General features: G+C 38.7%; 1 protein-coding gene across 1 annotated transcript in view; it reads left to right on the top strand.

The window, feature by feature from the left end:
- Positions 1-13417, top strand: part of WDR19 (WD repeat domain 19) — an 84397-nt gene that overhangs the window by 42043 nt on the left and 28937 nt on the right. The window contains exons 14-19 of the mRNA XM_077814601.1: positions 4978-5088; positions 5470-5579; positions 7608-7665; positions 8662-8802; positions 8891-8973; positions 10962-11045. Of these exons, the coding sequence (XP_077670727.1) occupies positions 4978-5088; positions 5470-5579; positions 7608-7665; positions 8662-8802; positions 8891-8973; positions 10962-11045 (587 nt within the window). The remainder of the gene's footprint in view (positions 1-4977; positions 5089-5469; positions 5580-7607; positions 7666-8661; positions 8803-8890; positions 8974-10961; positions 11046-13417) is intronic.

Below are 13417 nucleotides of genomic sequence, written 5' to 3'. Positions count from 1 at the left end.
GATTAAAATGCACTTTTAAGATTGCTGGAATTCTGGTGTTGTGTGTTTATATTGAAGAAGAATTATTTTAGTGGTGTCAGTATTTTAGCGGGAGAGGAAGAGTATGTATTGAGGAGAAACCAGAGCCATCTCTAGGCAGCTTGCATATTCCAGAATGTGTTAGATGCTTACTGGAATCCCTCCTTAATTAGTTGATTTGCATTTAGCACTGTAGTACTACATGTACATATACTGTGGTATGTAACCTCTCATTTAAATCAGCTTGTGTACCAGATGACTGGAGGATAGCTAATGTGACGCCAATTTTTTTAAAAGGCTCCAGGGGTGATCCTGGCAATTACAGCCTGATAAGCCTAACTCAATTTGTTGGGGAAGAGTCAACATGGTTTTTGTAAAGAGAAATCATGCCTCACCAGTGTACTAGAATTCTTTTGAGGGGGTCAACAAGCATGTGGACAAAGGTGATCCAGGGGATATAGTGTACTTAGATTTTTCAGAAAGCCTTTGACAAGGTCCCTCACCAAAAGCTCTTAAGCAAAGTAAGCTGTCATGAGATAAGAGGGAAGATGCTCTCATGGATCAGTACCTGGTTAAAAGATGGAAAACAAAGGATAGGAATAAATGGTCAGTTTTCATACTGGAGAGAGGTAAATAGTGGTGTCCCCCGCAGGGGTCTGTACTGGGACCCGTACGATTCAACATATTCATAAATGATCTGGAAAAGGGCGTAAAACAATGAGGTGGCAAAATTTGCAGATGATACAAAACTATTCAAGGTAGTTAAGTCCAAAGCAGACTGCAAAGAGTTACAAAAGGATCTCGCAAAACTGGGTGACTTGGCAACAAAATGGCAGATGAAATTCAATGTTGATAAACGCAGAGTAATGCACATTAGAAAACATAATCCCTCCCAACTACACACATAAAATGATGGGGTCTAAATTATCGGTTACCACTCACGAAAGAGATCTTGGTGTCATTGTGGATAGTTTTCTGAAAACATCTGTTCAATGTGCAGCAGAAGTCAAAAAAGATAACAGGAATCATTAGGAAAGGATTAGATAAGAAGATAGAAAATATCATATTGACTCTATATAAATCTATGGTACACCCACATCTTGAATAGCATGTGCAGATCTGGTCACCCCATCTCAAAAAAGATATATTGGAATTGTATAAAGTTCAGAAAAGGGCAACAAAAATGATTAGGGGGATGGAACAGCTTCCATATGAGAAAAGATTAATAAGACTGGGACTTTTCTGTTTAGAAAAGAGACGACTAAGGGGGAGGATATGATTGAGGTCTATAAAATCATGACTGGTGTGGAGAAAGTAAATAAGGAAGTGTTATCTACTCCTTCTCATAACACAAGAACTAGGGGGTCACCAAATGAAATTAATAGGCAGCAGGCTTAAAACAAACAAAAAGAAGTATTTCTTCACACAACACACAGTCAACCTGTAGAACTCTTTGCCAGAGGATGTTGTGAAGGCCAAGACTATAACAGGGTTCAAAAAAGAACTAGACAAGTTCATGGACCATAGGTCCATCAATGGTTATTAGTCAGAATGGGCAGAATGGTGTCCCTAACCTTTGTTTGCCGGAAGCTGGGAATGGGCAATAGGAAGGATCACTTGATGATTACCTGTTCTGTTCATTCCCTCTGAAACCCCTGGCATTGGCCACTGTCGGAAGACAGGTTATTGGGATAGATGGATCATTGGTCTGACTCACTGTGGCATTTCTTATGTTTTTGTGTAATTTTTAAAAATGTGTTATTTACTCCTCATAACACAAGATCTATGGCTCACCCTCTGGGTTCTGACAGTTCCTGAGAAAGGAGAACACGGTATTATGTTTCTAGAAATAAACAGAAGACAGGACAACGCCGATTTTGAAACTTTGATATGGTTGAAATGGCACTACTTGCAAAGCACCTGTGAGTTACACATTTTGGAAGTGTTAAAAATTACCAAATTCTTTTGGCCTTTGTCTCTAACATAGACAATTCCCAACACTGTTTGAATACTAAAATTTCTATTACGTTTTTTTTTTTTTTAAGGTGAGCTACAGGAGCTTTTAAAGATTTTGTGAGCCCACCAAGAAATTTTGCAGTTGCTTCTGCTTTCTCCTCATATTTCACAATCTTAAGGCTATGTTCTGATCTCAGTTGGAGTAACTACTGAAATAAGTGGAGTCTCTCTGGATTGACAATGGTGTAACTAAAATCAGAATTTGGCAACTGGATTGTGTATGTGTTGTCATGAAGATTGCTCCTGGTTGTCATATTTGTTGTTAATTTGTCCACCTCACGGTTCAGAGCCCTTATAAAGGCTTTAGTTCAAAACTTTACTTTATAATTTTTCTGTTTGGTTTTCTTAATATAACATATATAACATTAGTGTCATCATTTCATTTTTTGTATATGAAGTCACAAAAAAATATTTCCATATTGTTGGAGATCCCAGGGCATGGCCACTAGTTAAGTCGAGGGGATGGAAGGCCATAAGGGTTGAGGAAGTCTTCCTGCTGAAGGCCTAAGGGCTTCTTCTTAACCCTCCTTAATAGAATTCAGGTCTGGCTGGTTTGAGTAAGTTCTTTTGCTTTTAAAACAATGTTGCAGCCGTAGATAATGCCTTATAGTGTAAGGTTTGCTGACGCCAAGTTAAAAATAATAGGAGATAGTTACAAGGCCAGGCAGGATGTGCTGGTTGTTTAAGTTGCTAGGAATGCTTGTTAGAGGTTGCAGGAAATAAACATTGTTGTAACGCACATAAGGAAGGCAGAGTATTTGTGCAAAGTTTTTTAACTGGCTGATGTGTAGTGCAGTAGCATCAAGGAATATAAAAGTGTGTGTAATGACCTGCTCTGGTGTGCAGGATTTGAGATTCTATTCTCCCTGTACCTTGTTTGCAGCTGCAAATAAACTTTTCTACTTCTCCAGCCCCTTGTGATGACTGAGTGAAACACACCGGGTAACAAACCCCTGCTGTTGTTTTGCCTCTTGGCACTGGGTGCCGGCAATAATATGTTCTGTTTACTACTTTTCACTGCTTTGTTGATGTTTTGCTTTTGCACATTCTGTATGTAAATGGTATATAGTAATTTTGATTACTAGATTTCTAAATGTACAAGTAATATTTATAGTGTGTGTAATGTGTGGGAGTTCGTATTACCTTTAGAAACTAAACTTTTGCATTTCTAGTTTTTTTGTGTTCAAGTAGGTAACCTTAATATGTTGCATTAATGTGGGTTTTTTATCCAAAATTAATAAAACAATATATGTATACATAGTAATATATATTTGAAGAAAACAAAGCAGAAAATTGGAGCATTTTTATGTTATTTCATTTTCCTCATTCCTTTCTCTCTGTTCTTCTTTCCATTCAGTTTCTATACTGTTCAAATATATATACTATAGTTAGAACAATGTGTCTACTCATACAGTATAGATTTTACAGAGACAATCAAGACATTCAGAATGAAGCATTTTTTTATAGTTTTTATTGAGAAATGTTCAGAATTGTTACATTGTAACTAAGATCAATACTTTGCAATAGTGCATCTTAAAAATGCATATTAAAATAGGAAATGTTAGACTGTTCTATTGCAAATTGCTGATATTTACTCCTGGGGGAATTCTGCACCACTGCGCAATGCAGAATTTCCTTTCCCCTACAGAAATGGGCTGCAGTGCTGCTAGACCCAGCAGAGCCCAGCTCACACATAAGACACTGCTGGGGGGAGGGGGCAGGAGCTAGAAGGTTCCTGGCAGCTGCAGTTCCCAGCATGCCCTGAGGCAAGGAGAGGGCGGCACACAAAAAACTCCATGCAAGCCTGGGACTGATCATCAGGCTGTTTCTCCCTCTGCATCCCTGGCTCTGTGGGGGGGAAAGGGATGGGTATCAGGCCTTGGGGAATCACGGCTGGGCTCTGGGCGGGTGTGGGTATCTGGGCAATGGGGTCCTGTGGCTGGGCTCTGAATGGGAGACGGTGCGGGTATCTGGCCCATGGGGGCCCCGCAGCTGGGCTCTGGGGGAGAGAGGGTTCAGGTGTATTGGCTGTGGGGGCAGGCATGGCTTCACTCTGGCAGGGGAGGGGTTGTGGGTGTCTGGCCCCCTGGCTGGGCTCTGAGTTGGGGCGGGAAGGGGGCAGAGACACAGGATCTGGGTTGTCATAGGTGTTTCTTTAACTCTCTACTCCTGGGGAAAATTTTGTGTGTTTGTATTGTTACAGACATACGTGCTGACAGGTATTTTGAAATAGATTCCCCAAATAACTGAAATTAGTGCAATGATGTAGTGTTATTTTCACACACAAAATTTGCAGAATTTTGCAGAATTTTAAAATATTGTGTGCAGAATTTTTAATTTTTGGCACAAAATTTTTAATTTTTTGGTGCAGAATGCCTCCAGGAGGAATATGATATTGGACAGTTTTAATGGTAAGGGCATTCAAACATTTTCTCATTTAAAAACCACTGAAAAACTGTGTCAATTTGAATGCCTCAGCTGTTTTTGTGAAATGCCAAAACCCTAAAAAAAAATATTTCTGATTTGTGTATGTATTGTACGGGTATCCACTTCTGCAACTCTTACTTATGTGAGGAGTCCCATTAGCTTTATTGGAACTGTTCAAATGAGGGCTTTAAAATTGGGCCCTTACATTTTGCTGACTGCCATGTATTGGGGGTAGAATCTGCTCTTTCCTATTTGATGGCAGCCCTTACATGTACGTTGAGGAGTGTCCCATTTCTTGTGTAATGAGAGAGGTTTTAACAAATTATGTCACTGTGCATATCATACAATAAAAGTGTGTGCCATATTTTTTCTGGGTGAAGAGTGACACATGCACAGACATGACCTGGTAGTTGGATCTGTAGAATCTTTTAAAAATTAGTAATAGATGACAAGAATTTGTAATAGGGTCATCATCTGGACAGTTGTAGCACTCAGTATTTTTATTTTATTTTATAGGGAATAGAAGACCACAACCTTTTAGCCGGACATCTTGCCATGTTTACTAATGACTTTAATCTGGCTCAGGATTTATATCTGGCATCCACCTGTCCTGTTGCTGCACTTGAGGTACCCAGTTAAGTTGCCTAAAACTTTGTCAGATGTTAATTGTTTTTCTTGCCAACCTAATATTCACTACTACCTGATTATTTTACATGGTGATAATTCTGCTCAGTTTTGTAGTATTTCTAAACATTTTGAGTCATAATGATATGGGTCTGTCAACTGCTTAAGATAAGTATGTATTACGCCTCTTATTACAGTAACACCTTCTTGTTATCATCTGTCTCAAACTTTCTGTTGAATCCAGTCAAGATTCTAACATTGGTAATTGTATTTTTAATACTAGAAAATAGTATAATAATTCAGTATTTGATGCTTACATCAGAAGATTCCCCCCCCCCCCCCCAAAAAAAAAAGCTGACTTCAAATAATTTCTTTTGGTAACAGATGAGAAGAGATTTGCAGCACTGGGACAGCGCATTACAGCTGGCTAAGCGTTTGGCCCCAGACCAGATCCCGTTCATATCAAAGGAGTATGCTATGCAGCTTGAATTCACGTATGTTTTCCTGTAAAGATGTAGTATTGTAATATTTAACTCATACTTCTACTAAGTAGAGAAATACTAGTGATGTCCTGAAAGCATTTCCACAAAGATCTTGATTTGTTTGAGTCACTTCAGCTCATTACAGTGTTATACAGAATCCCTGAGAGGTCCTGTAGCTGCTGTACCAGGGAAATTGGGAGTATCCACAGAAAACTACTCTGGAGACATGGTTCACAAAAGTAGCTGCTCATGATTGATTTAAGTGGCCATAAAAGAAAAAATGAAGTGCACGCCAACTGGTAAACTTCCCAATGCAAACAAAATAGACAGTTAACCAGAGGCTTAGTTGCAGACCAGTGTCAGCTTGGAGTAGCTTTCTCCTACCTGCCACTTTTTATCTCCACTGTTGAGAGTGGAAGACAGCCTGGTACTTAAATGCCCATTCCTCTCCTTCCTAGGTCACCCTGTGTCATCCCATTTCCTGCATATTTGTGAAAGAGGAGAGCCAGACTTCCAGGTCAGCAGTCCCTGGTAGAGAGAAGGAATCTACCCTACTCTCCTTGTCTTTTAAACCTAACTATATAGCTGCCCCTACCAGGTTGATATCCTGTTCCCTTTGGCTGCCAAATCAAGGTAGGGGATCATGGCTGCTTCAAGTATGTACCCGTGAGCAGCCACTGAGCAGGCTTAGTCTGGTAAAATAAGTGAGATTTATGGGAAAACAGTGGCTGAGAGAGTGCTTCCCACGGTACCAGGTTTCTACGCTACCAAAGAGATCATATGAAGGAGCTCCTTAGAAGTTAAATTCAGCCTCATCACCAGTGACATTTGAGCTTTAGAAGGCTCACTTCCTAGGACCATAGAAGATTTTGGCACGACAGCCATAAACCCCTGACATAGGCCTTATTTATAAGCAAATGTGCACTGAAATCACTAAATCAATTTTAATTCACACCTTATGTTGTTTTGGAACAAGTCTGGGAACCCTCTTATTTTGGAATAAAAATGTCTTATTTCTATTTTGTTTAAGTCGGTAAATAAATTATTCAGTCAACATTAGTGGTATCAAAATAGGATACTTCTTTCTTAAATGAGCCTCCGTTGCTTGTTGAGCTCAAGGTGTAAAGGCCTAGAAGTGATCTAGGAAAGAGGCTTCTCCAAGAGACAGGTGTGCATACTCACTCCTTATTCTTCTTGGAACATAGAATCATAGAATATCAGGGTTGGAAGGGACCTCAGGAGGTCATCTAGTCCAACCCCCTGCTCAAAGCAGTACCAATCCCCAACTAAATTATCCCAGCCAGGGCTTTGTCAAGCCTGACCTTAAAAACCTCAAAGGAAGGAGATTCTACCACCTCCCTAGGTAACGCATTCCAGTGCTTCACCACCCTCCTAGTGAAAAAGATTTTCCTAATATCCAAACATGAAGGGACATGACACACATGCTTAATTCCACCCTTCTTGTCTGAGCCACAGAGTCCTGGTGAGCCATAATTAAAAGGTTCAAGGCCCATAGGGTCAAAGTGAAAACTAAATATGTTGTGGCACAAACTACATAACACTTACTAAGTAACTATAACACAATTTAAGCCTAGAAATTAAGGGAGTTTTGGATCAAAATCCCCCAAATCACCCTGTATACTGAGAGAAGATTCCTACAGGTGGCTACAGAAAGGAGGGAACTGAGGCATTTTTGACCATATGGCACTTTTGTGACCTTAGCTCTGAATGTTGGGAGTCATGAAAAGGTGCTCATGCAGCCCCAACACATGCTGCTTTCCAGAAGGTTCCCAAAGGAAATGCAGCAGCACTAGGGGTGCAAATCACACAAAATGGGAATATGCAGCGGCCACCTCAAAAAAGAATTGCAGCTTACATTAAATGCTCCAAAAATGTGATCACAGAATTAACTGTGTTTTAATAAGAGTTGATTAGGAGATCCATTCCATTTATTTGTCAGCTATGTATGCAGGCTTCATATCTCTGCAACTTGTTCCTATTAATAAACATTTTTACACATATATTATTATTTTCTTTTAGGGGTGATTATGTGAATGCTTTGGCACACTATGAGAAGGGAATCACAAGGGACAATAAGGTAACACTCTTCAATGATGGTGGCATACAAGTAATTATAATATATATTGTACACTGAATTCTTCTGTGACAGTTTATTTAAATACAGGATTTTGTATTCTTCTGTAAACGATATGTTTCAGAATAGCAGCCGTGTTAGTCTGTATTTGCAAAAAGAAAAGGAGTACTTGTGGCACCTTAGAGATTCTTTTTGTAAATGATTTGACTCTCTTCCTTTTCAAAGAACAATATTGATATATTGGTCTTTCCTGTAATTTTATACACAGAGAAAAATGGCTTACTTTATGTAAAACAGTACTGCATTAAGATTGTAGTACTGGGAAATTATTTTTACCATTTGAACAATTTCACAATAATTATGTAAATATTAAAGGAGACAGTGCCAAAATAATAATATATTTTTATATGATACTTATATAGATTTCTGCTCCTTTAGTGTAGTCAATCGTTCAGTAAAGAAGAATAAAATGAATAGTCAGATTTTTCAAAACAAGCGAAATAGCAATGCTTTCATGTATATTTTAAAACCAAATGTGTGAATTTGGGGCTAGTACTTTGAGATAAGTCCAATTAGAAGCAAGTAATTTCCCCATCTGTCTTTTTCTGTACATATGTTTTGGTGTGTTGTTCTGTTTCTTTGTCTCTTTTTGAAACTTACCTTTGTCCTGTATACCTGGCCTAGTCAGTTATTTCAAAAAATAGACTGTAGTGTGAAACACTAGATGAAACTTCACAAGAAAGTCACCTAAATATAGCCAGCAACGAAAACATAGGCTTTTCCACAATTAATGGCACCATTATTTAATCATAAATACTGACTGTTGCCTTTTAAGGCTCTGGTTTAAATTTTCTAGACAAGAACAGCTTTACCTGAGGTCAGGTCGTTTCTGGTTGATGCATTTCACTGTTGTTGAAATAATTGCAATGGCTTCTGTAAAACCAATACTTTTTGTACTGAAAATATAGTTATCACTTTACTTTTGATCGCCAATACCAGGAACATGATGAAGCTTGCCTAGCTGGAGTGGCTCAGATGTCCATTCGAATGGGAGACATTCGTCGGGGGGTTAACCAAGCCATTAAACATCCTAGCAGGCTGCTAAAGAGAGACTGTGGAGCCATTCTGGAGAGTATGAAGGTATCCCTAGTAATAGAGAGAATATTAATAACATGATGAATTCCCAGTTACAAATAAATAAACATTTGTATAATTTTCATTATTGTAGCAATTTTCAGAAGCTGCTCAACTATATGAAAAGGGGCAATATCATGACAAGGCAGCGTCAGTATATATCCGCTGTAAAAACTGGTAAGTGCAGCTTTAGTGCAGTTTTACGTTCCTTGAAAAACAGGTTATATTGTAGTGCCCTTTGAAAAGGAATAGGAGTCCCTGATCATCTTGATTAATCAGACACATAATTCACATGACAGTCAGTCTACTGACTTTTTCTTGGGGTCTAGGTCAAGTATGATTTACACTCTGAATCTTCAGAAACACGGGTTGATGTAAATCAAAACTTTGTTAAAAAAAACCCAACCCAAACAACAGCTACGCTAATCAGCAAACTTCTCTTTACTTGGTTATGTTTAGCTTGACTGTAACTGGGCTTTCAGAATCTTTGTGTACTACACACTTTGAATCCTTTTACTTGCCTAATTATATTTATTTCATGAAAGCTTCTTGATTTACAAAAGATGATACACCTCGGAGTGCAACACAGCCTTTTAGTTCTAGGCTGCTGGTTCAAATTCAACACAGGTCTGTATCAGCAAAAACAACGAGGAGTCCTTGTGGTATCTTAGAGACTAACAAATTTATTTGGGCATAAGCTCTTTTGTGGGCTATAACCCATTTCATCAGATGCATAGAGTGAAAAATTCAGAAGGCAGGTATAAATATACAGAAACATGAAAAGATGGGAGTTGCCGTACCAAGTGGGGGGTCGGTGCTAACGAGGCCAATTCAGTCAGGGTGGATGTGGCCCATTCCCAACAGTTTACAAGAAGGGGTGAGTGTCAACAGAGGGAAAATTATTTTTTCTAGTGACTCAGCCACTCCCAGTCTTCATTCAGACCTAATTTGATAGTGTCAAGTTTGCAAATTAATTCCAGTTCTGAGTAAAAACCTGAATAAAGACTGGGAGTGGCTGAGTTCCTACAAAAAATACTTTTCCCTCTGTTGATACTCACCCCTTCTTGTCAACTGTTGGGAATGGGCCACATCCACCCTAACTGAATTGGCCTCGTTAGCACAGACCCAACACATGGTAAGGCCACTCCCATCTTTTCATGTGATGTATTTTTATACCTGCCTATTAAATTTTTCACTCCATGCATCCGATGAAGTGGGTTATAGCCCACGAAAGCTTATGCCCAAATAAATTTGTTAGTCTCTAAGGTGCCACAAGGACTCCTTTTTGTTTTAGCATCATATGGCTGTTCAATGTCATTTTCAAAATGAACTTGGCCCTTGTCCAGTTCCTAGGGAGCAGGTGTTTACATAATAGAATTGCCACCATAATTGGACTCCTCTTAGCAATCTCTGCAGAGCGAACAATAATTGAATTGGTAGAAAGACAGATGTACCCTCTCCTCAAGAGCTAGTTCCTCCAGGTCAGAATTGAGACACATTGGGGTAGTGCAGGGAAAGCTTGCATTGCTGTCATCAGTTTTATGCCTTTTCTGTGAATAAATGAGAGTACGGCAGAGTCCAGCGTGGTCTGTCTGGCACTTTTCACAAATAGAAACTACGGACCAGATCATCTAAAGTATTTAGGCACGTAACTTCCACTGATTTCTAAATAGCTAAATACCTCTGAATAATGGGGCGTATGATCACATCCAAAATTAAAACAAGAAAGAAATGATATTCTAATTCTGTAAGGCCCCTTTACATTGTCACAACAGCATAAAATGGCCTGAAAATGCACAGTAACCAATTAATAGTTTTTAGACGTGTAGCAAGTGCATATTTTTGAAAACTTTGAAGCTCTTTCAAAGCTTCTCTTGTATATAACAGAAGAGAGCATATTTGTAATGCAAAATATCATGATTAATTTCCTTGTTCGTGTAAATGAAAATGAGATCACTTTTACATACTAATTTTTTTTTGTCTTAATTATTACTGAAGAATAAGATCATGTTGTTGCTGGTATTCATACTACATGCATTTTGTAAGTTCCTTTTTCTTTTCTCTCGAGTATTTCTATAAATATGCATATACTTTATTTGGTGAAGACAAATTAAAAAGAAAGATCACATTTATTATTTGATTACTTTATTCTCTTTGTTTTCTAGGGCAAAGGTTGGTGAGCTTCTCCCTTGTGTATCATCTCCAAAGATACACCTGCAGTATGCCAAGGCAAAAGAAGCAGATGGCAGGTGTGTTTAATTTCCAGAATCAAATAGTCCAGGGTTTAAAGCTACAGAATGTTATTATTCACAGTTTTATTCATAAAAAAATTAGGATATGTAGTGAATACGTATTTGTTGAAAAATATAAAAATCAAGTGTTATGCAAACGTCTTGATACTAGACAAAGATTATGCTGCTGATTAGGAAAGAAATAGTTCTGATTGATTATCCTTGGGTTAAACTTTAAAAAGCTATTTTTTAAAAAGTAGCATTAAAGCTGTTAAGTACTGTAGCTTTGTTCAGTGGATGTGATGTGCTGAAGTTTATTTTTCTTCTAAAGACTCCTGAGTTTTTATAAAAAGCTATGATTAGTCGTCACAGTCTGGGAAACAAACAGTTTTTTCTTTTTAAAATAAATTACAGTAGCACTGTTTGTAATAATTGGGTCTCCAAATTTACCTTCATTGTGAGCGCAACTGTAAGAAGTGAGTGGCACAAAATGTCACAATAACCTATAACAATAAACATTGATGGGAAAAGGTGGAAAAGGGAGATAGGCTTTTTTGTTTGTACTAATTCAGGCTATTGATATAATTCAAGGACTGTGTTAAGATCATGCCTGGTAAACAAGAAAATTGGTGTGTTGAAAATTAGGGCTAACTGATGATCAGAATATTGAGAGGATGGGCTACTCTGCCCATCACTGCCCTTTTGAAGTCCTTAAAAGAGAAAACTTTTTGGGGAAATTCAGGAGGAAGAAGCTGTTTGCCAGAAACTGCTGCAGCAGGCTTTACGATCATAGTTGCCACAGTCTCTTGATTCCCCATAATCTATTGTAACACTGTGGGGATCTCTTATACTGATCCTGAGAAAGATGCTGACCAGATTGGGCCAGAGAGGAGGATTCAGATGACATTGCCACCTCCACCAGCTCCAGCTAAATTCTGAATGCTACCTGGGATGTGAGACTCTCCCTGTCTCTCACATGCACGCGCGCACACAGTGTGTCGTCTTTCTTCAAACCCTCCCCTCCCCCCATATTTCTTCTTTCCTGTCCCTCTGCTTTTACCTTCTGCTTAATAAGAATCTGGCTTAGCCAAGCAAGACTTATTTGTAACATTGCTGTTACCCTGTGACCAGAAAGAGGTGACAAAAAGCAATGCCCTAAAGATGCTGGTACAAGTTTGCCAGATCTCGCAGTGGCTATTAAGACAGTCAGCCATTTCCCCTCCCCACGCAGCAGTGTGGTTGCAGATAGGAGTCAACACCAGACACAAAAGCTGCATCTTTTCTATCTTCGCTGTTCTTTTCTCTTCCCTCTTGTGTGTGTCTTCTAGGAAACAGAATTGGACTTGCAACAGCAACCCAAACAGCTCAACTAATATCTTTTCATTTCCCCAAAAGGACAGTTATTACCAACATTATTACCGCATAAGAGACTGTCAAACAACAGTTCCTTCTAAAAACTCTATAGCTAAAGGCAAAGGAAACAAGGAATGATGTTAAAATGAAAGCCTTACTTAAGACTTTATGTTTTAAATGCTTTAACTCTTTTCCTTTGTTTTCTGTATCTTTAATAAAAGGTTATAAGACTGTTCAATTTTATAGTTGCCATGGTACTAAGCAGGCTAGGGTCTCTATTCCAAACCTGAACCTTGTTTAACACTATTTAATGTTGGATAGAAACAGCGTCCTGATAATACCTTTGACTATTTCAGCCTATTTATTCCCATCTAAATTAATACAATGCACCTCATTTACACAAAGACAGGGACAATCTTTGTAAATTATTGATTAATGTTTAGAGAAGCAAACACAAAAGCAAGGATACTTAAACACAAAATATAGTTTTTGCTATTTGTAATATACAATTAAGTGTACTGCAGAATATTTTGTGACAATAACAGTCTTAGTATTATGAGGACTCACTACAGTGATCTTCTGCTAAATATTTCTTGTGACGTGAGCAGAGGCCACTATTTTTATGCCAGTAATAGAGTGTGTGAATGAGGAAGGTCCTATTGTAACTTGTTTGACTAGAAGAGAATGGGAGTTCTTCTTCGAGTGATTGCTAATGTCCATTCCATGTTAGGTGTGTGCTCGCCACATGCACTGGCGTTGGAAGTTTTTTCCTCAGTGTTATCTGTAGGGGACAAGCTCTGGTGCCGTCTGGAGTGGCGCTCATATCGCAGGTATAAGGGGTGCTGGGGGCCCCCTCCCTCCCTCAATTCCTTCTTACCGCCAGTGACGGTGCTGGAACATCTCCTTGCTTCGGCAAGCACTTACTTACCCAGTGGTTTTTTTCTCTTAGTGTTATAAATAGTTAGATAAGTAGTTCTTTTGTTCTTTAATAACTAGTGTGTTAGTGTTGTAGATAGGTTAGATAGTCCCCTGTGGGA

This window comes from Eretmochelys imbricata, chromosome 4 (assembly GCF_965152235.1).
Source record: "Eretmochelys imbricata isolate rEreImb1 chromosome 4, rEreImb1.hap1, whole genome shotgun sequence".
In the NCBI taxonomy this organism is placed as follows: domain Eukaryota; kingdom Metazoa; phylum Chordata; order Testudines; family Cheloniidae; genus Eretmochelys; species Eretmochelys imbricata.
This window is presented reverse-complemented; position numbering and strand designations above follow the sequence as displayed.